This window comes from Paramormyrops kingsleyae, chromosome 6, assembly GCF_048594095.1.
Source record: "Paramormyrops kingsleyae isolate MSU_618 chromosome 6, PKINGS_0.4, whole genome shotgun sequence".
Classification (NCBI taxonomy): Eukaryota; Metazoa; Chordata; class Actinopteri; order Osteoglossiformes; family Mormyridae; genus Paramormyrops; species Paramormyrops kingsleyae.
In genome coordinates this window covers 3,193,207-3,220,504 of record NC_132802.1, presented here as the reverse complement: position 1 = coordinate 3,220,504, position 27,298 = coordinate 3,193,207, and the positions used below count along the sequence as shown (strand labels likewise).

The 27,298-nt window shown below is 42.3% G+C and overlaps 1 protein-coding gene across 4 annotated transcripts in view; it reads left to right on the top strand.

Annotated features, from left to right (window-relative positions):
- Positions 1 to 27,298, top strand: part of nphp4 (nephronophthisis 4) — a 120,316-nt gene that overhangs the window by 79,199 nt on the left and 13,819 nt on the right. For 3 of the 4 annotated variants that reach the window (XR_002836002.2, XM_072713380.1, XM_072713382.1), the window contains exons 12-21: positions 1,775 to 1,833; positions 2,346 to 2,480; positions 3,634 to 3,785; positions 5,983 to 6,174; positions 8,094 to 8,281; positions 10,201 to 10,364; positions 11,035 to 11,203; positions 17,919 to 18,053; positions 20,879 to 21,081; positions 21,694 to 21,920. Coding sequence is in view for 3 of the 4 variants with exons in the window: in XM_072713380.1 (XP_072569481.1) it covers positions 1,775 to 1,833; positions 2,346 to 2,480; positions 3,634 to 3,785; positions 5,983 to 6,174; positions 8,094 to 8,281; positions 10,201 to 10,364; positions 11,035 to 11,203; positions 17,919 to 18,053; positions 20,879 to 21,081; positions 21,694 to 21,920 (1,624 nt within the window). In the remaining variant the exon portion in view is untranslated. The remainder of the gene's footprint in view (positions 1 to 1,774; positions 1,834 to 2,345; positions 2,481 to 3,633; positions 3,786 to 5,982; positions 6,175 to 8,093; positions 8,282 to 10,200; positions 10,365 to 11,034; positions 11,204 to 17,918; positions 18,054 to 20,878; positions 21,082 to 21,693; positions 21,921 to 27,298) is intronic. The other variant, XM_072713381.1, reaches the window with a different exon arrangement.

The following is a 27,298-nucleotide window of genomic DNA, read 5'->3' as shown; positions in this document are numbered from 1 at the left end:
GCAGGCCTCTGCTTTACATAATCGTGTTCTACCCATGATATAGTGCCCGCCCCCCCCCTCCCTCCCGCCACCACCCCCCTGCCGGCAGAGTACATGATGGAGCACAGCCTCTGCTCAGCCTCCCAGGTTGCCGGAGGTTGAAACCTGTCCCTCACCTCACTGGCCATTTGACTGTTAGCTTTTACAGCGACCCTTTGAAGGGGGGCAGGTGAAGCTGATTCCTTAATGCTGCACCAAGCTGGCTTCTTATCAGAAGTGCAGCCGGTTCCGAGCTGCCCGGTCCATAAGCGTAACCTTACACACAATACCGCGTTGTTCCATTCGCAGCACCTACGTTTTTGCCCATTTCCTGTTTGCTTGACAGACTACAGTTACAAGTATTTTTTTTTCCAAAGGTGCTAACATGTGTTTGTAAGAAGGAAAAAAAAAAGATTCAGCACATCTGCTGCTCCTCTGCACCTCATATCTCACCTTTCTGCCTTAGAGGTTTTTACAGTGAGGGGGCCAGCATGTGTTTCCATTCAGCAAATGGTGTGATTACTATGTGTGTTGCAGTCCCCATACTCTGATCCACCAAGTTCCTGTGAGAAACGGCCTGCACTTCATCAGAAGATGGCACTGGTTCTTAATCTCCAGAACTGCCTTACCCAGGAATAAGCCACTGGTTAACGGGGGTCTAATGAGCACAGATAGTAGGAAACGTTTTTTCAGCTAAGTATCTGTGGCAGGGGTGGGCAATCTTACCCGCAAAGGGCCGGTGTGTGTGCAAGTTTTGGGGTAACCTTTAGGTCAGCTGTTCAAACTCAGCCAATCAGTCCTCTAATTAGTGACCTAATTAGGGAGTTGCAGCGAAAACCTGCATACACACCGGCCCTTTGCGGATAAGATTGCCCACCCCTGATCTATGGGATGGGTGAGAACTGTTAAATGCCATAAAATCAGGTAATGGATTATAGTACAGTCATGTGCCTCATAATGGTGTATGAAGGACCACATGTACCTGATAATGATATTAAACAACTGTTACTTGTTTACATATTGGCTTTCGTCATTATTTTAGCGTGCTCATTCTTCTCATAAAGATGACTGTAAAACAGTATGCTGTGTAGCATGTTGTGTATAAGTACTGCTGGCCGATTTTCTTCATATTAAATGATTGATAATTATTACTATATAATTCAACTCACAATTTCTTTGCTTCAAGGCTCCGTTTTTGCTTAAAATTCCCTTATAATTGCCCCTAAACAGATGCAGAATGTGAAAAAAAGGTGACAAATTGAATGGACTGCAAGCTAAAATCTAATTTTAATTAATAAATCATATGAAAATAATCTTTTGCTGTTGGCTTAACACTAGAAAACGCTGACTGCATTTTGTTGCTGGGTATTTCTGTTTGACTGCCTCCGGGTTTGACTAGGGCTGGGCGATATGCCCTAAAAATGATATTCTAATGCAGTATTCTAAAATTCTTGTGTAGAAAACAGTAAAATATGACAGGTGGTTTTGAGTTTTTCTGATTATGATGATGAACTGTTCTGCGAACAGCTATGTGACAGGTATAATAATAAATCACGGCAACAACAGACTCATACCTTGATGGAATTTGTGTAAAAATGGAATGTATCATCCAGCCCTATGTATAAGTACACTCTATGGTGTTCGCACAACGACAAAATCGGCTAGCGATGCATCTCCCATGACTGTATTCCATGACTGTAATACATCTGTTTTTGTTTTCCCTCTTTGGTGTCCTTCTGGTTTCCTGCCTTTCCAGGTGGGGTGGGGCATCAGGCATTGCCCAGTCCCCCCCCCAAATCCCCGCTAGGCCCAGGGGTAGGTGCTTTGGTCAGCGTGCTCCGACACTGTGGTACTGTACAGTACAGACAGCATATTCACATCTCCTCTTTTGATGCTGTGAAAGAAGGGTTTCACTTGGCTTTTAAATCAGTTCTTTCAGAGGAGTATCTTCAGACTCCACATAAAAAGCCCTTAATAACTTTCCTCAGCATTCAGGCAGAGATGCTGCATTTTGTACCTTAAATTACCTTTTGAATTGTGGCTGCTGGCGTGACATTTGGTAATTAAACCTCTACCTGGTAATTAACCAAGTGCACATTGCATATGTATCTGCACACACAGCACAGTGAAGATCAGCCCTTGTTTTCACCAGGTGATCATTGGCACCTTGATAAAAATGTATATAATTTGTAATCACTCCTATTTGTTAGAGAAAACACTGCGAATGTGATTTTAATATGAGACTTTTGTTCATTAGTGCATTCCAGCATTATATAAATGGTAATTGTTTCATTGTATGTTTTAAATGTGTACTTTATCTGTTACAGCTGTCCATATCCCAGCTTGCAGCAACTCCTCGCTACCCCACAATCAGCCACACTGTCGCATCTCCATGGCAACAGCAGCTCCCCTCTCAGCTGCACCCCTCTCCGATGGTGTCGGCCTACCAGCTGTCGCATGCCGTAAGAATCCGCACAAACTCATGCCTTCAAGCACACACATAGACATGCATGCGGACAAACACTCAGAGATGCATGCAGGGAAATTACGATACAAAACTTTTTGCTCACATGTTCTGCCTTTTTTTGATTTCGGTTATTTATTGTCAAAAAAGCAGGCTTTAGTTGCCTGATTTCCTTTTCTGACATGTTCCCAGAAACCCTAGGTTACTGCCTAATAATTGAAGTAAACAAGACGTCCTAGTATGTCCTGTGCTTCTTTAGACATATATTTCTGCCTGGTATTCCTCTTTAGTTCAAGATCTGCTACTTTATGTAGATGTGTAAATGTCTGTATGAGACAGTATTGAAATCTTATCTATATTTTAATGACTTCACAGGCTGTTTCTGGGAACAGGCAGCTGGGTCTTTGTTCTACATGGACGTAATTCCATTTTTTGTTTTGTTACGATGCTTAAAGTACAACTATCTGTAAATTAAAATACATATTATAATCCCTTTCTTGTACAATCAGCAATAAAGGGACAGTAAGTAAACGTATAGGCAATACAGGATTGTGTGTAGTCTGACATCACAGTCCTGGGCCTAAGCGACATTGCATGTAGGTCATGGACGAGTGAGGTAAGCAGCCCCTCACTGGCCCATAACGCTGTGCTGTGCCTCCCAGTATCCAGACCAGCTCGACATACCACACATCAGGATGGCTGCGAGGCAGGATGCCTGTTAATGGCTGACATCTACATTCTATCCACTCACCATCACACTCATGAACACTTACCCAGTTACCTAACTTATTAACTTCTGTATATAATGGTTATTACTGCATATATCTCTGCACATAATTTATTATCCAGTAAATTCACTATCCTGTATATTTTTTAATACTCCAGTAAGTGTATATGGGTTCTAGTAACTTGTATACTTATAATTTATTGTCTAATTTCTCTGCCAAAGAATATAGCTAGTACAGTCAAATTCCTTGTGTGCATGAGCATACTTAGCCAATAAACTTAATTTAATTCACGTTACTTTTATATACCGCCTTTCACAACAGAGTCAGCCAAGGCGCTTTACATGTGTGTGTTGTGATACAGTACAGCATCATTAAGACAGAATCATTATCTCGTGACTGCTAAGCTGCACCTCTGGCCTGCAGGAGCTGCCCTGTGCCAGCAGTATCGCGCACCTGGAGGTGAGTTTCAGCCACGCGTCGGCGGAACCGGCCGTGGCCGACGAGGAGCCACTGCGGGAGGTCACCTTCACGCCAGTGCACGCACCCGTCATCACCCTGGGTACCCAGACGCCTGGGTGAGTGATATCTGCCAATCAGTGGGCATAGAAACGGATGAAGGCCTGGACTGTCCCATCATGCTTTTCAGCCCTCAGTACTGTGTTAATGTAAACAGTACTGGCATTATATTAAACATGTTCTTCTTTGTTTCCCTAATACCTGTTTCTCACAGAGCTTCAGTTAGTGATGACCAAGTGAAACCTTATGAACCATTTGCTGTATTTTCTGATCCCACTAGGTGGTGCTCTTGGTTTGCTTTTGGAATACTTTTTTTTTTTTTTTTTTTTTTAACAGAGAGCACCATCTGTTGGCTTCAGATAATACCGCAAATGGTTCATGAGGCTGCATGTGGCCATCACTAGCTTTAGTATTCTTCCTCTGTCAGAGTGACACTCTGGCCTGCGAGGGCGTCACTACCGTTTTTTGCATGCGTGTTAATTCTGAATATATAAACAGGGGATGATTTAAGGAAGGCTGCCTGTAACATGAATATTATCAATACGGCTAACTGAGTTTTGTGAAAGTAATTGTAAATTGGTTGAACGATAATTTATGACCATCTTCCGTACAAGTGTAGATATTTTGTTGTAATTCTTATTAACTAGACAGGAGTGTCTGTGATTCTCATATGAAATGATTTGGTTTGAAAATTGTAGTAGATGTTTGCAGGAAAATGACCTACTTTTGAAAATTAGACTCCATGGATCACACTGGTAATTATACTGTTTATCAGATTAAACCCAGGCCTGTGGAAATTGAAGCTTCAGTTTTAATATTACCCAAATACATATGAATTGTGTTGACGTCTGAGAGCAGTATACCTGCAGATTTAGCCAATATTAATACAGTAGTTCTTATATTAATATTTCCTTTGGGTTTTTAAGTTTCTTTGTGAATCAAGCTGGTCTTTTCTCATGTATTTTTTTTTACCATGATTTCAAATAACAGCAATCACCAATTGTGGACAGTTTTTACTATTACTTAGGGATAATACTGAGTTTTTTATTTCTATGTTACTGATCTTGGTGTTTGATAAGCTTTGTAATGGGTCGGTGATGAGTTTTTGCTTGTACAGTACACTTAGAAGATAAGATATTGCCCTTAGAAAGCAGAGCAGAAGATTCTGTTAGTGAAAACAACTTTGGGGCATAAGGCAGTGTCAAGAACCCTTGTTATGCAGTAGCTCATGGGCAGAAGGTTGTGAGCTCCCTGTCTAATGAGGACCAAGGTCACCTCAAGCAGGTCCAGTTCATAGTGCATGTAAACAGCCCCGCTCATTAGAAACAACTGACCTCTGTAATGGAGAAAGTTACCAACAGACAGGTGAAGCAGTGTGTTGTCTGTAGCATGTAGAGGTCAACAAACCAAACATGCTGGAATCTAACTCTGATTTATCTGAATGCTTCAGATCATGGTCCAAGATAAAAAGGTCCCCCATCATGAAAGAAAACAACTAGTACACCTAATATCACAACATTGTAGTACCACATTGTAGTAACTGTCCATTTGAGGTATATTAGTCACTGTCCATTTAAGGTATATTAGTCACTGTCCATTTGGAAGGAGCTTATTAAACTTGAAGTCTTTAATGTATTTATCGATGTTTTTAATTGAAGAAGGAATTACGTTACACCAGTGGTCGGCAACGTGTTGCCAGGATACCACAGTAGTTCATAAGGAGTCAGTGAGTAGCTCGCATAATACTAACACCTGTCCACGTTTGCCATCACCATCCGTTCCCCCAGTCAAAAACTGTGGCCATCGCTACACAGACACCCCCCCCCCCCCCCCATTGTCAAACATTTCTACCATTGCTACCCTCCCTGCCAATTGATTTAACCTTTTATGAAACACGTAGCTCCCTAGATTTTTTCTGTTACTCAGGATATCAGTATGAAATTCAAGGTGCACCTAAGGTCAAGTTCAAAGTGTTTCTTGCATCCCTGCAGTCAGTCCAGACTCTCAAAAGTTATTTGTCCATACAATATGTGGAAAGTAACCTCACTCCTAATTTGTTAGGCAGGAGTAATCCATCACTGAACGGAGCTCTCACTCCATATTTGGAAGATAACTGCCTTCCATATTTTGAAGGTGACTTCAAACCTTATATAGATAGAATGGGTCCGTATTTGGAAGCCAAAGACAATCCTTTGTTTGAAGCTGACCTCTTGCCTTTTTGGTAGGTGACCTCACAATCTCTGGTACATTTCCCAGCTCCTCCTCATCGATGTCGCGGAGCTCCATAGCGCATCTTTACTCGGCTGGCTTCCCAGAGATCCTGGACTGCAGGGGGCAGGTGGCCGATGTCCTGGATCCGGGTGAACCCATCAACTTCAACCCCCAGAAAGAGGAAGCTGACCCCCTGCAGTGTAACAAACTTGTCCTGCAGTTTCTGGCCTTCTCCAGGTGACTTAGTCCTGTCCGCACTCGTGTGTCCCATCTACTTACCCATCAGCATTTACCAGTGGAAGATGCAGTTGTCTAGTCCATGATGCATACTGGGTGGTTTCCTTCCCATTGGAGTGTTCTACCAGCACATGGTGGGCTGTGGGTTCAGATGCCTGGCAAACCTCTCTGGTGCACCCTTAACGAAGAGTCTAGTTGGCCATTCTATAAACCACCCTCCTGTATATAATTGATGTGTAATTTGGATAAATGTATCTGGAATGCAACACATGGTAGTCATGCTGAAAAATATACAGAATCAGTACATATATCTCTGCTGTCTTGTCTCAGCGATGTCTAACAAGTGAAGAACTAACATCGTCATTAGCCAGGTCGCAGTAGAATTTTTGCAGACATAAGGTCCAATGTTTCTGCTCTAATTGTTAAGCAGCGCTCCCAACGTCTTGTTTCTGAGAGTTAGATGGGGGAGGGTGAATCTTTAGCTACCTTAAGCAATTAGCATGCATGTTGCGGTTCTCATTACCTGATAAACAAGACAAAAGCCCACACGAGGCTGATTCTCATTGTACGTGTGCTTTAGTTATGGTGTAATTCCTGTTTCTCTCCCAGGCTCTGTAATTATCACTCTTGTCTGTTTACTGACTGAATATTAAGGGAAATCTTTAATTGAGGGCTATCACCGCTTAGTCTGAAAGCTGCCCCTAGATTATTTGGCTGGTGGGATGATTACGTGAGTTTTATTTGCGTAACAAACAGTCGTCATTGTTTTTAAACAATTTTGCCAGTTTATTTAGTGCTGAATGATTGATTGCTAATCTTCTAACTGGAGACGGAAAACTAATTATTTTTGCTTTAACTCAATATTTTTTTTTCCAATTAATCAGGACTATAGTGGCCAGCTGCCTGCCTCGGGACGGGATGTGGTTTGGGCATAATTTATCTTCCCTTTAATTTTGTGTAGTGCTTCCCGTATAATTATCCGACACCAACAATATGAAAGTAAATAGAATGTCTAATAATGGACAGTTGATGAGCACTGCCTGCAGTGTTTTATTGTTCAGTGCTTCAGACACACAGGTTCTCGTCCTACGATCCGGCGGTCCTGCTAAATACCTACGTGTCTAATTGTAAAGTGCAATGAAATGATATCTAGAGACCTTTGTTGCAGGTGCTTTAATTCTAAATTGACATTTAGGACTGGAAATTACTGTACTGCAATGGATCCAATTATTTAAGAAGTGGAAGTTTGGCAAAATGAAAATTGTGATGGAAACAGAGAAAAAATGTTAACTTAAGAAAAATCCTTTTTGCGGTTCATTTGTCATACAGATAAATGTAGCGTGCTCTCTGTCTTAGAACCATCACGTTCTATTCAGCTAGATGCACAGGCTGGGTTCTTGGTTTCTGCTTCACTTTTGAATGAATTGTTTTTTTATTGATGATTTTTGAATCGGCTGCTGCATGTTGATTGGATACTGGCAGCTCAATGCAGTTGTTAATGTGGTTGTTAGAGATATGACTGTACATGCCTTACTGGAAATTGCATAAGGAATCTGTGATTCCTGGGGAACGCAGATACATGAGACTTGTGGAGTGACTGTATGGTATAACTACACAGTCTTTGTGATACAGTATACTGCCTAAGATTTATCATTTTTACTTATTTTGGAAACTTACAGTTAAAATGTATAGTTTTTCTATCTTAAAACCAGTTAAAATAATGTCTGGGCTAGTTTTTATCAACTGATAAAAGCAATATTACAGATTTATATCGTTAATTATTTTGAGGCCCCTTGTAAAATATATCATGCTTGAAATAGGTTTTCATGCTTTTCATGAAATGCAGTCATTGAGGCCTGTTGTTTAAATGTAGTTTGTCGCCAAAGCCTGCTGTCCCCTCTGTTGTCGCCCTCTTTTAGAGTACCACAGGACAACATGGGTGCGGACTGGCCAAAGTCTGTGTACTTCACCTTCCAGGTCTATCGCTTTCCTCCTGTCAAAACGCAGAGGCTGCTGCTCCTTTGCACAGAGAAGACCCAGCTGGACACTGCTGACAGATATCCCTGTATTCTGACGGTAGCCAAGAGCAACAGCAGCACTGAATCTGGTAATAGCAGCTCAGCTTACTTTGCTATTCAGTTGTTTTTTTTATTATTTGAATTGCTCACATCTTGCTGGAGAACGAAGCTGTTAAATGTTTTAAAGATGTTTAATCTCGGATATATATGTGCTCTTTACCCCACACCATCATGTTTGAAGTGGTTTCATACAGAAATCGCTTCAGAGAAATATACAAGATACAGCAGACCTTCATTTAGGAACCGCACTGCTTCATGCATAAGTTAAATGGGTTTATACAGAAAACGTCCATGCAGCCGTCACATGGGTTCGTAGCGAAAGCTCTCATGCGGCTGTCAGACAAACTTTTTAGTTCTGCCTCTAACAGTTGACGCCGGTTGGTCAGTAACACTTTACCCACTCCCTTCTCTATCTGCTTGCCCGGACTTTCTGTTTACCTTTTGTATCTGGAGCCCCCTGAAGGTTGGCCCCTAATTAGGGGAACCTGGGTGTGATTCAACCCACCTCCGCGCTGCTAGTTTACCCTGGACTTTTCGAGCCCCACCTGAAAGCAGAATGCTCTCTGTCGCCTCGCGCCTGTCATCTCACAGCACCCCTACGACTGCTTCGGAGCGGCGCTGTGGTCACGTCTTTGGCTGGAAGCTTCCGTAGACAAGGTGGACATGGGCCCTTAATTAGCTGTGTTAGTGCAACTGGAACAAAATGTTGAGTCCTGTGTGTTCCCAGGACTAGAACTGACAAACACTGCCCTGTGTATGTGTCACTGTCAGCAGTGGGATATATTTTCGAATGCAACTTCCTCCAAGCTAGACACATGGTAGGGGCATGGAGATCTCCCATCAGGCCTCAGCAATACATTTTCCCACATTTTTGTTTTAGTGTAACTTGTTTTCTGGGTCATTATTGTCCCAGAACGTTGATACCGCATAGGTATTAACAGCTGCCTCCTTTCCAGGTGATAAATTGAACTAAGCCTCTCATTGTATATGTGCCTTTTATAGTAAGGTACTGTAGTACTGCCAACGCATACATATACTTAGATGAGAAAATTGTAATGAAGCTGCACAATGCAGTGTAAGTACTTAGTTATCTGTATGGAGTTAGTTTGTCAGGACATTGCTTTCCCCAGTAGACCAGGGGATTGAGGACAGGGGATGGGGTGGCCTTGAAGCAATGTGGGTTTTATTGTGCTGGTGTTCCTGTAAAATTGAGAAGGTTACGGCAGGATGTAGTCCAAAAAGGAAAAGGTGATACTTGTGGAGGCAGATCTTCTGGGAAGACTAGAAGGTCGTTCGCATTATGGTGGGAGAGATCCGCAGACTCAGCTGAGAGAGAGAGAGAGAGAGAGAGAGAGCGGCAAACCAACAAGGGCGCTGGGAGCCGCCTGAGAGAGAGGGACAGACATCGTTAGGTCATCTGCCCTCGCCGGACCGACTCCTTGAACGTGGAATGGGGTTTCTGTTGACGAGGGATGAGCCGCATACGCTGGTTCCCATGACAGCGTAAGCTCCTCCTCTTTGCATAAGCCAACTTGGAAACAGAACGGACCAGCCTGATGTTTCTAAACACCTTAGAGTATATTTCTCATCTGTTAAATGTCTCAGGGGTGTGAAGGTCAGTTGTAAAAGCAAATTACCTGTATTCATAACATATCTCATTATAGATAATTGGTCACAGATATAGACTAAGAAAAAGACATTCCTGCAAACATCTGTCAAACAGCTGACTGGCAAAATATGATTAGCATTTCCACTGATAGGTTGTGTAGAGGTCATTGGCCTGAGGAATCTGTCCATGTTGAGGAGTCGTACGGCTCATACGTGCAGGACACTGGTGCGAGGAGCAGATGTCTGTGCTGGACCGTGAAATAGCTTACACCTTTCACCAGTGATGTGAGGAATCGACGTCTTCGGCGAAATGCTAAATGGCTGGTTTCCATCCCACAAGCAGGACCCCCGGGGCTGGAACTGACGTTCCTGGCAGACCCCGCGTTCCTGAAGCCGGGAGAGCGGCCTTGGTTCCTGCAGTACCTCGCCCTCCACACGCTGCAGATCGACGTGTGGGACGCTGACTCGCTGATGCTCGTCGGCTCCGCAGCCGTGGAGCTCAAGGTTCAGTTTCCTGTCACACCAACTGCTTTCATTTTTTTTCCCATCGATTACATACTTGAGCACATGTGCTGCTGGGATGATGCCCATAGTTCAGGGTCAGATCAGTCAGCTATTTTTTTAACAGTTAGCAATACAGAATCAGAATCGGAAAACTTTATTGATCCGGGTGGAAATTGCTTATTTTACAACTGCTCACAAGACAGGAAAAGACAGGAAAAGGTGCAAAATTACACTTTCTCTCTTTCTCTCTCTTTCCTTTGAATCAATTTGTTTCAATTAAAAGTCAGATTTTTCTCATTTTTTCAGTGCAAGATGAAGGTACTTCAGCAAACAGTTGATTTTTTTCTACCCCCCTTACTAAAGGGATGCCAATAATAGTGGAGGCATTGTGTGTGTGTGTGTGTGTGTGTGTGTGTAGAGAAAGAGAGTTGTGTAAAATGGATTTAAATTAAATACTGTAAGGCAAGTGAAGATGAGTCGGGCTGAGAATACAGGACATATTTGAAGTGATTTATTCAGGTATATGCAGTTAAATTTAAAATGCAAAAATATATTAAGAACATATTAATATAAATACCTAGCTAAAAATGATTTTATAACAGTTTGAGACTTCAAATGCGTGTCTTGTGACATGTGACTTGGCTGAGTCTTCCTCCCTGGCTTCCTCTAGCACTTGCTCCGGCAGGGACGGCCTGCGGTACAGGTGATGCAGGAGCTGGAAGTGATCACCACAGAGTACCTCCAGGAGGCGCTGATGGTCAGCGGGCAAAGGTCCATGACGCCCATCAATGTCTTCACGGTGGTCAGGGGGAAGCTTCTTCTGCGCATGGCCAATGTTGGTGAGTTTAGGAGCATCCCACAAGAGAAGCCAAGCGTGTTCAAGCATGCAGAGTCATCAGGCTTACCGTGAAACCCATTTATGGTGGATTAAAAAATACAAAAATCTGAAGGTCCATCTAGTCAATGATTGTTTTTCAGTCAGGAGAACATGATGGGTGGGTAAGTGTTCTGGGAAAACCAATCTGGAGTAAGTTTTCTGTTACAAAAAGCACCCTTTATATTACAGATCTTGCTATTTGTTTTCTTTCAAGATTAATGACTTGCCCGTTTGCTTGTTTTAACTAAGAAATACAGTCAGGTAGCTTCAGTGGGGAAAGTGCTTGTGCTGAGATATTCGTTTGTAAAATAGTGCCTCTCTCAATTGTGCTGAGAAGGTTTTCTCCATAAAGATTGTGTAGCTGTTGCCAAGTAATCTCCCTTTATAGTCCAAAACCATCTAGCGGTTTGTCATTGATACGTAGTTTCTACAGGGTTATTTAAAAAAAAAACGAGGCTTTCAGAATTGTTAATTCATGCATCTTCCATAATTGGTTATCCAGTACAAGATTGTGGTAAAATGTATTAATATTATTCTAAGTTAAATGACTAAAATGCATTATAGTAGTGGTGACATACCACCTTATCCAGTGACCTTGCTCTCTGTAGCTCTCTGTGTAGCTGGTTAATCATGTTCATTGCCATAATGACTCAGAGGGCATGACACAGGGATGTCACATGACTGAGCGAAAACGGCCAGTGAGGGGGGGTGTCTTCATTTCCAGTGAGGGGGATGTATTCATGGCCAGTGAGGGGGGGGGGTGTCTTCATGGCCAGTGAGGGGGGTGTGGGGGGGGTGTCATCATGTCCAGTGAGGGGGATGTATTCATGGCCAGTGAGGGGGGGTGTCTTCATGGCCAGTGAGGGGAATGTATTCATGGCCAGTGAGGGGGATGTATTCATGGCCAGTGAGGGGGATGTATTCATGGCCAGTGAGGGGAATGTATTCATGGCCAGTGAGGGGGGGGTGTCTTCATGGCCAGTGAGGGGGGTGTGGGGGGGTGTCATCATGTCCAGTGAGAGGGGCGTCTTCATGGTCATTGAGGGGGGTGGGGGGGGGTGTCTTCATGGCCAGTAAGGGTGATGCGTTCCTGTTACACCTCCGTTGGCACCAGTGGGCATTTTCTATGAAAGTCAACTTTGAAATTTTGAAAGGCATTAAAAAAAGACAGACTCACCGTCCCATTAACCTGAAAGGTACATATGTGAGTAAGAATATGGTCTCTAATAACAGTGTTTCTCCAGCACTAACAACAGCATCCAATTGTGCAAAGCTTGCAAATGCAAAGGCCCCGGTGGCTAACGGTGATTTTCAGTCGCTAAAGTGTGAGACGTACTTCATATGAATACTGCTGGAGTCTGCCGTGTTTGCAAAAGGCTTCATTGCAACCCTTCATTGAACAGATGACTTGCTTGTCCCATTACAGTACAGCTTCACAGGCTTGATCGAGTTTGTCTTCCTTCAATAGTACCTGATTCATCACAGAGCTTGTGCCACAGCAGTACAAAAAAAAAAGTAGCATTCATATCTCTATCACTTTACAACTGCAATTCATAATCTTAAGGATCTAAAAGGCCATTAAATGCAACATCCATGGCATTTTCATAACAGCTATAACCCAAACATGGTCGAGTGTAGAGCTCTAAGGCATTAGGCAAAGCATTTTGTGAATGTGGTTCTGGATGTTATTTAATGCATACATCATACATTTGCACATCATAACATAGCAGTCAGATACTGCTATTTCCCAGTTCGTAAGATATGGATTTTTTTTGTTAGGTAATGTCAGTGTATTTTTTGTAATTTCTCTTGAAGTGGTTCTCAGAATCTGAGATAAATGTGCTTTAAAATCAGTGAAGTGTTCAGATTAATTGAATTTCTTTAATTAGAAACACATAGGGATCCAAATTTAAAAAAGGTTAGTATTTTGGTACAAAATGTGCTATGTTTGGAGATTAATGCTTGTAAATCAAAAGCATTGTTTTGGTTTGAATATTTTGTATTTTCATTGAAAGCCTATTTCTAAAATCAGTTACTATTTTAATGACTCAACTGCGGTAACCTTCAGAAATACTAGTAACTAAAATTCTTGTGCTCTATTTTTTTTCTGGGGTTCATTTGTCCAGGAAGCCAATCCATGTGTTATTAAGCCACATCAAAATGTAGAAATATTTGATGAGGTGTTCGAACCAGTTGCTTGTGGGTTAAATTTGTTTTCTACGAGTGCTCATGGGCTTCTTTTATGATCCAACGATTGTTAAAGTTAATTGGTAGACATTAAATTGCTTTTGAGTGTCCTGCAATGGACCAGCGTGGCCCACTTTACAGTATTATGTTTTTGAGTCACTCCGAGATCGAACCACCTATTTGTGTGGTGGACAGTGAGTGAGCACAGATATTTATTGTCACTTCGTTTCAGAAAACCAGTCTACAGTTTATCTTCATTTGGGCTTTCATGTAACCTGCTGGGTGTAACCTGTGGACGCAAAGTTTAGTCCTCTACCATGGCTCTGCGTGTTTTGAGGTTGCATGTTCTCCCCGTGTCATCATGGGGTTTCCTCTGGTTTCCCCCCACAGTCCAAAAACACGCTAAGCGGTGTGAATGTGTCTGAACATGTGTTCTGTAATGATTGGTGCCCCACTCTAGGTTATTAATTTCCTTGCACCTACAATTTTCAGGATAGGCATTGAATGCTCGTGACCCCATATAGGACAAGTGTGTATAGAAAATGAATGGTTGGAAATACAGGCATTTAAAAAACGCACAATCTTTTGAGTGACAGCAGAGATTTAGATGTACAGACCTTCTCTCATAATTCTTTGAGCTAAATCTCCGAGGGAGACTTATGATGCTGTCAGGGATGCGCAGCCACCTCTCATGACCAGGAGGGTGAACTCCTGTCCAGATTAGCATTTATGTTAGTGTTCCCCAGGGTCACCTATTCCTGCCCATTTCTGTCAGTCAAGATCAAAAGGCCATTGCTTGAAATGGTATGGAATTGCTTGGAGGTGGCACTAATTCATTCAGACTGCAGGAGGTTAGCGCCATTAGCCACTGACTGAACGTGGAGGGTGGTGCACAGTGGATTATAAAGAAAATACACAAAGTAGCATCCCGGCTGACAAGCACACACTTAAACACTCTAAGGTGACATTTCATAGCAGGATTCGCAACCAAAAGATTGCAGGTTTTCCCCTTTAGAAAATGAAATCGGTAATTCTGCTCTTTCATCCCTGAGAAGAGTCCTTAACCCAAGCCGCTCCCGTTGTGATGTAATAAGCAGTTGTGTAAATGGGTTAGATTTGAAGGCACTACAGATTAAAGTGCAGTTTAAGCAATGAAACAATAATAACAATGGCCAGGAATGATAATATCAAAATGACTTTGGTGAATAAGAATCTAAGCCTCTTTGGTCGAAAGCATCGGTTAAGCAATTAAATCAATTAATCAAATGATTACACTGAAACAGGGAACTCAGTGAGGCCACAGAATTGACAGAATCCATATGCTGTTCAGACTCTAAATGAATGATAAAACTTTGCACCGAAGATACTGTGTTATTTAATTCCATTATGATGACAATATCTTGATTGTTGTTCCAAAGAATTTTAGTGGAATGTAATAACAGAACTTGTTCAAGTCAGAACATTTTAACATGCATGAATCTGCAAGATGCATCTTTTCATGAAGTGAAATTGTTTTAGTTCTTTGTCGTTTGTTAATTTACTTTGTATCACCTCAGTCTACAGTCTAGACTAGCTATAAATGCACACCACTGATTTGGGTGGTGAAAAATACTCACCTGTGGTCGATAAGGTTACCTGAGCCATCACCTTTAGAGATGTTCTCCTGCATGAGAGGAAGGCATCAGGCCATGTGGGAAGAATAAAGATTAGGCTATTATATGTTTATTCCTCGTGATTTCCTTGCAGTCTCCGTCTGCAGGACCTCGATAAGCACAGTAAGAGTAGCTACACACTCACATGGGAAAAATATGGAAAATGTTATGCAGTTGGCGAATAACAGCAGGAGAAATTATCTTTGTCGAGTGTATCAATGGGAAAGCGGTACCCCAATAAAACGAGTAATATACCCTAGCTTTTTAATGTTACATTTCTTTTGTTTCCTAAAATGGTTAGATTTCCTGCAGATTAAAGCAGAATGGGAGAAAAATATAAAAAAAAGTGAAGAAAAATGACCCCATCTCACAAGTGGTGAAGCCCGCTGATGTGATTTTGTGTGGGTGAGCTTGTGAGTGTGAGAAAACCAACTTGAGGAGTGAAATGATTTGCTTCCGGTTTTGCTTGCTCTTGGGTATGTCACTGGGCTGGTGGAGCTCAGGGTCTTTCTGATGTCCTGCATGTGGGACAAACGTAAATCCCACGTAGCTGAAGGTCCCAGTGCCTGAGTGTCAACCTGCACTCTGCATGGATATTGTGTTATCAATGCAATGCCTACATTTTGTGTTGCATTTCAGTGTCTCTTTAAGCAAAATATAACAGTGTAAGTGGTTATACAGCCCATTCCTGCTTTTAGTGCTGAGAATATCTGATGGCCTGCTTCAAAAATCAGCATGGCCAACAAACCTCACTTATTGTGTTTTAGATATGATTTGTATTTTGATTCAGAGCATCAGTGAGGTCTGTCTCTTATTCTATCCTCTGATTTTGGTGGTAATTGTTTTGTAAGTGCGTTTCTGGTGTTAACGAGCTATGTGATTGAATGACCCTGCATGAGTGCTCTGCTTACCAATGAGAGCCTCACAGGCAAAGCATACCAGTGAGTGGTTGTCTAAGAAAGTGCTCACTCAAACATCTCTCTTATGTTGTTTTCTCACTTCTCTCATCTTCTGATATCTGCTGTAGGTGCAATGCCTTGTGTACGTATTTTTGGCTGCAGACTTTGGCAGCCATTGTATATAAATGTTAGCATCTCCATACTGTAGTTTGCTTAACCCCACATTCTTGCAGCTGAGATCTTTGCTGGATTAAGGCTGGTGGCCATGTCAGGTTTCTGATTACCGATTCATGTTGTAGCTCCTTGTGTAATTATTTTGGCAGCATTTTCAAACACTGCTTGGAAATGGGGGTGGGCAGGGCAGCTAAGATGAGCACCGCATCTGTCTCTCTTGGTTCTCTGCTTATATGAATCACTTCCTGTTGGCCTGAGGGAGCCGTGTCACTCATAAAGCCTGCAAACATGTGACTTTTAAGGAGTGGCAGCTGCTGTCTGATGGAACCATTTGGAAACGTAATGATCTCTGAAGCCATTCAGAACCACATTAAAGTGCTGCATAGCTCTCGCCTCCTGTAGTGTACAGGACAATAGCATCTGTGCACATCATTGTCCCTAAGATATATCATCATTGGCCAACAAACATTTCATTCCCATGAAATGTGTGTTAAGTATATGTCATTTGTTCTCCTTTATATTCCCAAATTCTTGTCATTTTCCCCCAAGATCTTTTTCTAAAAGTCTTTTCAAAAATCTTTTTCTTTAGGTCCACTTTTTTTGCATCAGTTAGGCAGTTTTGGCAAACAGCTGCCGTGTAGATTGATTTAATTTCAAAAGCTATGGGTATTCAGCTGTTGCAGAGACTGGGTGTGTCCTAGCATCATAGAACCATATAAATGTAACTTCTGATTGGTCACCTTAATGGAGTCCCTGCCACAATCAATTAAGTGATGCTTATTGTCAGATATGTAGTGCTAGCAACACACGTTGCTTTACATGGATATATTTCGTTTTGATCTGTATCCAGATTGAGCCAATGGATTACACTGCCTCCACTGCCTCTGTTCTGTAGATCCTTTCGTTTGTCCATCTTCCATACCACCTTTTCAGTACAGGGTCAGGGTGAGGCTGGATCCCGTCCCAGGAATCGTAGGGCATGAGGCCAGGAATTGTGAGATGAGCTGCCAGTCCACTGCAGGGCACACACTAAATCATACACTTTAGGCAATTTAGAGAGAACACTTCACCTAACTGCATGTTTTTAGGCTGTGGGAGGAGTACTTGGAGGAAACTGAGGAATAGATCGGCACACTGGCTGTATTTAGGACTCAGCTCAGACTCTCGAGCGTCCCGGCTAGAGGGTTTCATTTCCGTCCCCAGCTCTGGCTGTGTGGGTTTTCTGTATTTTCACCATGTTTGTCTGGGTTTCCTCGCACACTCCAGAAAATGTGTGATTAGGTATATTGGCATCTCTGGATTGCCCTTCATTGTGTGACTGCTTCCCATGCAATGGATCGGTGCCCCACAGTGCATGTGCCAATGTGGGCAGGCCCTGGGCTCACTGTGTCGCTGTCCTGAGCAAAAGATTATTGATAATGGATGAATGCATTGTTATCATGGTTGCCACGATCATGTAATATATGTTGACATCTCCATAGTTTACTCAATCCTGCACTGCTGCAGCTGGGATCTTCATTATAGCTGGTGGCAGGTTTCGCATTATCAATTTACATTGTAGCTTCTCTTGTAATTATATTGCCATTCTTTTGGATACTTTTTATCAAAAAATAAAATATTTTTGATTTGAAATTATTTTGATGTGGCTTTCCTGTATATAAATCATGTTATGGGAACTAAATGCATGTAAGCTGATCACTTTTAAGTTTTTATGTATAATTTGTACTGTATTTTAATGGCAGACCTTCCCTCCTGTCTCTGGTAGGGCTCCCTTTTGATCCGAGCGTGAAATGGCCCGTGACCCTGCCTCCCTCCCACTCGCGCGTCGTCCAGCCCCATGACGGCACCCGTGGATTTGGTGGCGGTAGCCTCTGTTCCAACAGCGTTCTGGGGCATCATGGTGAGAGACTCCACCAAACACAGCCATGGCGCCAATCTAAGGACCTGCGTCTTATTTAGTCTTTCATTGGCGCAATACTGACTGACACTCATTTAATCTGAAAATTTGGGGTCAGTTATAAAAATATATGATGCATTGAAAATTTTCAATCACGTGACTAAGACAATAAAACCATTTCTGAGTGAACAATAGTATATGTGCTGTGTGATAAAATGTAAAAATGTTTATCCTCCTTGATTTTCATTCTTCACAGGATAATGCCTGTCATGTCTGATGAGTGACACCACTTGTCGGTAGTTTATTGATTTGTCTGTGGCCGCTGCACCATCAGAGCAGTGTAATTATCCTCCAAAGGACACGTCCTGCACCCGTTCAATAGGCTGCTTCTGCCTTTGAAGGCCTAATGACTGGAAGGAGCTCTGACTGTTTCATCAGACTCTCATGTCTGCCTTATGTTTATAACACCACTTAAATTCTTCCTTTGAATACAGGCCTGTTTCAGTCATAGACTTAGGACTTTATTCCTGCACATTTTTAAACCAGATCAATACAGCCGCATGTCACATTTTTTCATATTGATTTATTTTAAAGATTCTCTTATCCAAGCCGAATAAAAGAGAGCTTAAAACTTTGCTTTAAATTGGAAAAAGTAGCAAAACAAGAATGATCTGTCCGCTGCCAATGTCACTGTGAAAACAGAAACTCCCTCCTTCCCCTCATTTCTCCTCTGTGAAGATAAGAATGCTGTAAAAACCTGCAATTTCTGTTTTTTCTTCTCAAAGTACCAGTATAAGGAAGTTGGCAGCCTTGTCTAAGGGATGCTGCCTTTTGCTATATTAACCTAACTGTCGCTAAAGTAGGAAAAAAAAAAACCACCCTAAAAGTAGAAACAGTAGAAAAATCGAAACTCTGAACGTCACCCGTAGAGCATGTACATAATACACTCAATCAGCATAACCTTAGAATAACCTTTGCCGTATTCAGAAGCTCTTCAGCTCTTGTCCCATAAGCAGTTCTTGACCAGATAGTAATACGGTTATCCTAGTTCTGCAGTCTGTCTGTTGGCAACTCGTTGCATTTCTCAGAGACTAGGGATGAAATACAGCGTAAGCACACAGCAGGCGGCTGGGAGTGTAAGCATACAGTAGGACGACAACAAGTAGCTGAAGAGTGAAGGATGCAGAGATATATAGGCAGACACTGATGGTGGGCTGGTGCTGAAAAGTGAAGAACACAGTCAGCATAGAGATGGGTAGTGAACTGAATCTGGGACGTGATGAGGGAATCGATGCAAGCAGAGGGGTGGGTGGCTGGGGCAAGGAACTAACATCAAGCCGTAGATCTGCATGTGACTTGGGCTCACAGCCGTGTGCATCTATAGATAAGGAGGAACCTAGTTTTGTGGTTGTCAGGGTAGCTACTGAGGTGGGTGACTGAGGAGATGTTTTGTGATGATGGCAGGGAGGGATCAAGGTTAAAACAAAAGTTTCTGGCATTCTGGCAAGATGATCAAGGTGTTCAGGTGAGGACAGAAGGAGGTCATCACACTTCTGCATAGTGATATCAGGTATCTTATTAAAAAAATGTGTCATTTGAGGGTAAAGAAAGGAAATTTTGGGTTCTGGCTGACAAGTAATAGGAACAGTGAATAGTGTCTTAGTCCTTGGTAATGAGTTTAGAAGAAAGAGCAAAGGACCAAGGACTGATTCTTAAGGAACAGAAGGATGGGACGAATGACTTGGTCCTGCCCCAAAAATCTTGCAATGAGCTGTTGTCAGACAGGTGCCATTCCAAATTTCAAAAACAGATGTTTCAGAGCACGTCGAAGTGGGTTGAAGAAAAGTGGGTTTGAGAAAGACATGGAGAATGATTCCTAGGATAGATTTTGATGCGAGTAGCTGACTTGAAGATGTCTGTTGGAGGTTTAAAATTGCTTCTCAGCATTTCTGGAAGTCACGCTCCCGCTTTTTAAATTTCATGAAAACGATGAATCATCGAATAAAAAAAGACGACAAAAAAAAAAACAAGACAAGAGCAAGTACCGCCTGAGAGGAAAACCGAGTTAAAGTTGAGAGCCAGGAAAGTAGGTGCTGTGGCTGGGCTGAGGGACGGTACAATGAAATGCTGCTTGTTTAATCCTTTATTTTATCTCAGCATTTCTAGAATTGTGTGTGTCTCTTTATCAGATTTCCTTTATCTAAGAGTTGCGTTTGGGTGTCTTAATTAAAAAGACTTTATCCCCTAGTAAGTGCAAAATTAAGATGGGCACAAAATACCTTGTCTATTTTTCATACCAAGACAACAGGCAGTTTTTTGGTAATAAAGCCAAGTGAAAACATGACAGCTGAATGCCTTGATGTCCTCATTGAAGCAGATTCTTGGTCACATCTAAGTATAATGTGTAAGTTCAATTCAATTCAGGTTGATCTTTTGATAGTTAACATAAGTAGGCTTAAAACAATTGTAATTTACAGTGTTAGATATACCTAAAATAATACATACAGAGTGTCTATTTGCACCTGGGTGTGAATGGCATCTGCCCATTTTTCAGCTATTAACACCCGGGCTATTCGCTCCCCACCCTCTGACTCTACAGAAAACTCAAACAGGGTGTTGTAGGCATGACTGAAGGTGCCAAAGCAGGATACAAATATCAAAGGCATAATAATAATAATAATAATAATAATAACGAAGAAGAAAAAGAATGATAATATAGCATTGTTGGCTACTCCTGGGTGCCAATAGCATCTGCATAATTCATAATGCAGCTCATCAGCTATGTATACATGTGTCCTATCTGTGCTGCCCACAATCCCTGGCTGCAGCGCGGAATGCATCTGACGCCCGGCGACTTGTGGACATTGATGCTGACCTGGCAGCCCTGCTGTACAGCCGGATGAAAGCGGCTCCCCGACGGCCTGAGACGGAAGGAGAAGCGGAGGCGGCCCGGCGGCGCAAGCTGGCGCGCATGGAGGCCGTGCGGCAATACGAGGAGCAGGGCCACATGCCGCCCAGGCCCCGCCTCACGGTCAGCCTTCCCAGGGCCCTTTCCGAGACCCTCTTGTTCCTTATCCAAGGTCTAGGGAGAAGGCTTGGTATTACGGTGCGGGTGCCCTCTGTGTGCATTGGACAGCTGCCATCTCAGCTGCCATGACTGCAGACTGGGCTGGGTGTCATTTCAATATTAGTCTATCTCCTGCAGGTCTCTCAGTAGAAGCTCCTTTTCCAATACTCTGAATAGCCCTGAAAAAAGCTGACTTTCCAGTAAAACTAAAACAAGGATGGATAATTACCTTCCCTTCACTGTGCTACTGTCACTGTACTTTATCAGCCAAATGCAACAGCCACTGAGATAATGAGTTTAATATAATAATTACAGACCTTTTTTAGATATTACCGGTCACAGGGAGCGACACAGGAGAGCTTGTGCAGAAGTGCAGCGACCTGTGGCTACAGGCAGGTTTATAATGAAGGGCTTAATCAGCTGCCAGTTGCGATTTAAAGTAAATCACTCCGCTTCTGCCCAGAATCAGTGTTTTTTCTGATCGAGAGTGTAATTTTGTCTCCGGACTGAAGTGGGCAGCTGTTTGGTTTTCCATCCAGGAACCGATAAATACCATGTCACCCTTTCGGCCCTCAGAGCCGGCGAGAGGAACACTTGGAGCAGTTCCGGGACTTGGGCGTGATCGAGGCCTACCGTGAGCGCCACAAGGCCGAGAGCATCACTGTCATGCTGAGTCAGGCCATCACGGTCAGGCACACCGTGTACGCTGCCCTGGGGACCGCAGAATTCTTCGAGTTCGTGCTGCGGAACCCTTTCAACATGCCGCGGACCATCACTATAGAGTGTGAGGATCCAGAGCTGAGGTGAGATTGAGTGTTTCGGATCGGTCACCAGGGAGAGCAGAACCCCTAACTTACTGCCTTCTGCTAACCAAAGTCATCTCCACACTTGTGATTTAATTCTAATAACTGAATCCAGAAAATAACAACAACTAAATATATACAGTCGTCCCTCGTTATCCAAGGGGGATTGGCTGCAGGACCCTACGCAGATATCAAAACCTGCATTCCCTCGTATGAAATGCCCATGTAACCCATGCACATCCATTCATAATAATCAATCAATGTAAATGCTTTGTAAAAAGTGGTTATACCCTATACTGACTACATAGTACATGTCAGCAACAACGTAACATTTTCTTTCATTCACTTACAGTCTGCTTTCATTAAATGATCTGAAAGAGAAATACACAGCATAAAACAGAATATTTAAAATATAAACACTTACAGAAAATATAGTTATAAATGACTTCATTTGCATGGATTCAGTGTAATGCTCAGTGTGCTGCAAATTCCAGTTTTGGTTTTTGGAACTAATGTTTTCTAACTTAAGTTGATTGAATCCGTGGATATGGAACAAGCGATACGAAGGGCTGACTGTAATTTTGCTAAATAGTCCATGGATTTCACTGTTAAAGACTGAAATTTCTTGTATATTAATATTGCTGACTTCTCACACAAGGCACTGTGTCACGCTCCCTTATTAAGATCCTAAGGCTCACATTAAGTGGAGGGTGTCTGTCTTTTATACTGCGACGACGGTATCTCAACTCAGCCTCTGTAGCAATAAATAAACATGCAAACAAAAAATAACACTATAACCGTCATCGCAGAAACTCTGTCCTGGAATCCTTAGAGCTACTCTTCTCCCTGGAGTCTTTTTGTGGACGTCCTGTCCGGGAACGGGCAGAACTCAAGGAAGGGATTTTATTTTGGGAGAGAAGTGGAGGAGACATGAATGAAAATATGACTGCCATTTCCATTTAAGCGGAGGATTTCAAGTGATACGCGAACAAAGGAAAAGGACATGCGGTTACCGGGGAGGGTATGACTGCAGACTGGGCTGGGTGTCAGGGTCTGGGTTTGGGGAAGGGAGGGAAAGATAAAAGTCTGGAAATCCTTACAGTCGCCTCAGAAAAGAAAGTAGTGACAATATAATAATGCTCAAAACATGATAATTAGTATTTGTTGTCATCACACACATAACAGTAGTTAAACCATTACGAAAGTATGCAATTATTTTAGGAGATTAGCAAAGAAAAATCATTGCAAACATTTGTCTTTTTTTTTTTTTGCAAAAAAAAAAAAACATGAATCTTTCGTGTTAACTTCAATAAAAACTGATAAAAAATTTTCTTCTGATGGAGTAGAAAGCCATGCCAGTCTTTTTAATAGAAAGAATGTGATTAAATTAATTAAAACATATTCAAACATGTCTTTGCTAGACTCCATTCATCCATTTTTTGATGTCTGCTTATCCAGCGCGTGTTGCTGTCGGCCCGGAGCTTATCCCATGAAACACAGGGCATGCGCAAACAGTCGCAGTAAATTAGCTAGACAGCCTGTACTTTTCCTAAATACACGATGATTATCATGTTTAACAAGTACTGAGCTAATTTGACTTGAGCTGAATTATGTAGCTTGCGGGTAACTTTATTCAGCCTCTTGGAATAGATGCATTTTTAGGACCCATCCTTTTTCAGGAAGCACAGGGACACTCTGGTTGGGGCGCCGGTCCATAACAGGCCAATTCAGATCTCATCTCAGCCTGCATTCCACCTAATAACACAAGGCAAACATGCAGATTCCACACACACAGGGAAAATTTTAATCACCGCTTGTGAGCTACAGAACGAAACACTGAGCCTCTGTGCCACCCTTTTGAGGAATTTAGAGGAGAGTTTCACAAGTCCTTTCCACTATAAGTCTATCCCAAGCAGCACAGGACAAAAGGCTGGGCTACATCCGGGATGGGATGTCAGTAAATGAAGAAATGATCCTTTCTGATTTGGCAGGAAATTGATTTGACCAGCTGTCCCTCTTTGCTGATGTTCCTACGTTGCATTTGGCTTTTGTTTTAACAGTAACTGCTCTGACCCAGAGCTAGGCTAAAGGTAGAATCTGTAGCACAATTGTAATGGTAAGAAGAGTTGTACAAAATAAAAAAAAGTTTTTTCGGGACTAAGTTTAAGTGTGAAACAGTGTCCAGTGGTGCCAAGTGAAGCTCCATTTATGGATCAGTCTGTGGAGACTCTGCTGTTCCGCTTCCTCTCTGCTCCCAGGCACCTGCCAGTGCCTGAAGTCTGTGTGCTGCCCGTAGCTGGTCCTGCTGTGGCTTATTTAACTTGCTTGCACTCCATTCATCTTGCATAATCACGTATTTAATGCTTGGTAAAATCTATGGGAAATTCGACCTTGGGACTGTTCATACTTGTTTTGTGAGCTTTGTTGTGAAAGTGCTATGGTAGACCGTGGTAAAATTAAGGGTAATAAAGCTGCGGGAGAGATGAAACATCCAGCTCTGGAAAGCGGTGTCTGCGGCTAATGAATGAGACGTGTGCGATGGGGAGCCCATTTTGTTCCATCCTCCACAGCAGAACAATGCTAAATCATTTTAGCGTGGCTTTTCTCTTGGTGACATGCTCACACAGCCGTGCTGTGACTTGTAGTGCCTGGATTAACCGCACACACCCTATTCACACTGTAACTTTTCTGATAGCTGTACTGGCCCATGCAGCATTTAAAAAATTTGGGCTACGTTTTGGCAGATACATTGGACCAGTGTGTTGCAGTGTGGTTTCACACCTCCTGGGTTTGATGGTAATTCCCACCCCCTGGTTTTGTGTGATCTCAGGTGTTGTATTTTCTTCCTGTTTGCATGTATGGATGGATGGAGAGATATTCCTTGTTTGTTTATTTGTTTTGCATTTTGCCCAATGCAATCTTTGAGTTTTTGCTCCATTGCAAGATTTCATTTTGGCTCCTTGAGCAAGAAAACCACCTGCTTCAAACAGAAAATCTAAGATAACTACAGTGTTCCTGTTCAGTTTCACACTCAGCTATAACACCCATGAAATTTGCCTGTCCGATTATCTTCACATCCGCATATTTCTTTAGGAAGACAAACCATGAGAGCCGGGACCTTGAGTTTTCATTGATGGTTTTAACTTACTGATGTTGAGATTATTAGAAATTAAAGCGTTTTGCGAAATCAGTTTGTTGGTCAGTTCTGCGGTCCCCCCAAAATGAAACTCTCAGAGGTGTCAGAGCTGTGACCCACTCTCAGTACAGTAGTGATACTGTTACTAGCTGTACTTACATTTTAGCCGTGGTTTTTCATAGGTAAAGTCCTTCCTGTGTGATTTTATCTTGCTATTTCACTGGCAGAGCCTCGTATTTTGAAATGTTTCTTGTTACTCCTTAATGCAGAGACAGGAGTTTAGTCTTTTTTCTAGCTTCATATCCACTCATGAGTATGATTTCCTTCAGTCCTACCCTTGCCAGCTCAGCAGAATGACGCAGAGTGAATGATGTGCAACTGACACTTATAGCCAAAACATTACAATTCTCAGACTAGCATTTATAGAGCTGGATGTGCTTACTGAACTGGTTCAGGTTAGCTGAGTTCCTTGCTCCAGTACAGATCTGCAGGGGTCCTCCTGAGACCTGAACAGTGTGTTTGCCTCTGTCCAGGTGAAGGTTCTACCAGCTGCTATTACACATTTTTGTGGGAAGTGCAGCTGAGGGTCAGTGCATCTTAGCTTGTAATTCCAGCATAATCAGTGGGGTTTTTACTGTGCTGGTATTATGTATGCATCTGTCCGTCCGTCTATCCTATACATACATACACATACATTAATTATACTTTATGCAGTATAACTTTTCTTTAGAGAGTTTTTTCACATGTATATTGTTTGGACCCAATATATCATTATTATACCTAATATATTCATTAAATATTATGAAAAAGCCAAACAAATGCCTTGTTTCTTGCAGTTGTCGCAAAGGCTGTCTCAAGTGGTAGAAGAGTGTTTATTAATGTTGTTTTCTCCTTAATGAAAAGAAAGTGTTGTTATTTTAGTTGCTAATTACTCAGAAGGGGTAAAAACAACCATCTCCTTAATTGATGCATAAATTATTTGTAGATTTATAATCACAGACTTCATATATATTGTGTTATTGACTGTAGTTTTAATGTCATATTAAAGCAGAAACAGAGGTGGGTTTGGATGTCCTCGCTGCCTAATGTTTGTTGGGTGAGGAACGGCAGCTTGATAGATTCCCGGCAGGTTTGGCGGATTTGAATACTTCATCTTGATGATCAGCGACTGGAGAGCTACGTGGATGAATAATTGTGGCATTAGCACAGGGGCTGGAGATAAAGACACGGAGTCTTCCCTTGCGAAGCCTCTGTGGGCTGAGCTGCAGATCTGAGGCTTGCCAACGCTCGACACGTCGTGTGCTCAGAGCCAAGCTGGCAGACGCGGCCTCTGAACATGAGCGTTCCCCATCAGAGCAAATATAATCCCCTGATTTCCATCCTCTGAAGAGCCAGCTAATGCACTAAATATGCACGTGGAGAGTAGAGATTCTTTTCAAATACTGCCATTATTTCTTTCATTCTCCATTGTATAAAAACATAAAGCTACGGCCTGTTGCACATTACAGATATGTTTTTATCATCCTCTGCTAACTTCGGAGATGAGCCGGATTAAGATGTTATTAGGTAATGACACGTTTTTGTGCTCTAATATTACCATGTGATTAGCATCCCCAAATGGAACATTTTCTTGCCCAATAAACTACCTGGAATTCAAAGAAATATATTTAATAAACAGTCAAAATGACCCTAGGAAATGTATATATCAATTAAGCATTATTCATATTACATAACTCCTGTAGATTTATTGACAATTATGTGTTAATAGATCTACAGAACTGGCACACTGGCCCAATACCTAGTGTACGTCCTCTGGGGGAATCAGTCATAGTCATAGAGAGACCTGTGTGCCCAATCCACGTGCGGCGGTGAGAAGTACAGGAGATAAGCCACAGCGGCACGGGCATTGCCATAAAATGACAGGCCAGCAAAGATTTAAACTTACATCAGGAAATTCACTTGAAGAAAATTTAAGAAGACTGAGAGAGACTTGGGGGCAATTTCCCTCCCACTTTATGATTTTTATCTCCCTAGTCTGAGCTTATTTATGGACTCGTTAGGAATATTGTCCACCGTGCTCTTTCCTCTCAATAGTCTCCCCTCAGCAGTTATTTGGGGGAAAAAAAGGTGGCCATTTTTCAGCCGTGGAAGGGCATCTTCAAAGCACGTCTTTTCTCATGCAGAGTATGAATTGTAATTTTAACACAGGTCTGACTCGGAACGTTTATTATTTGCAGGCATT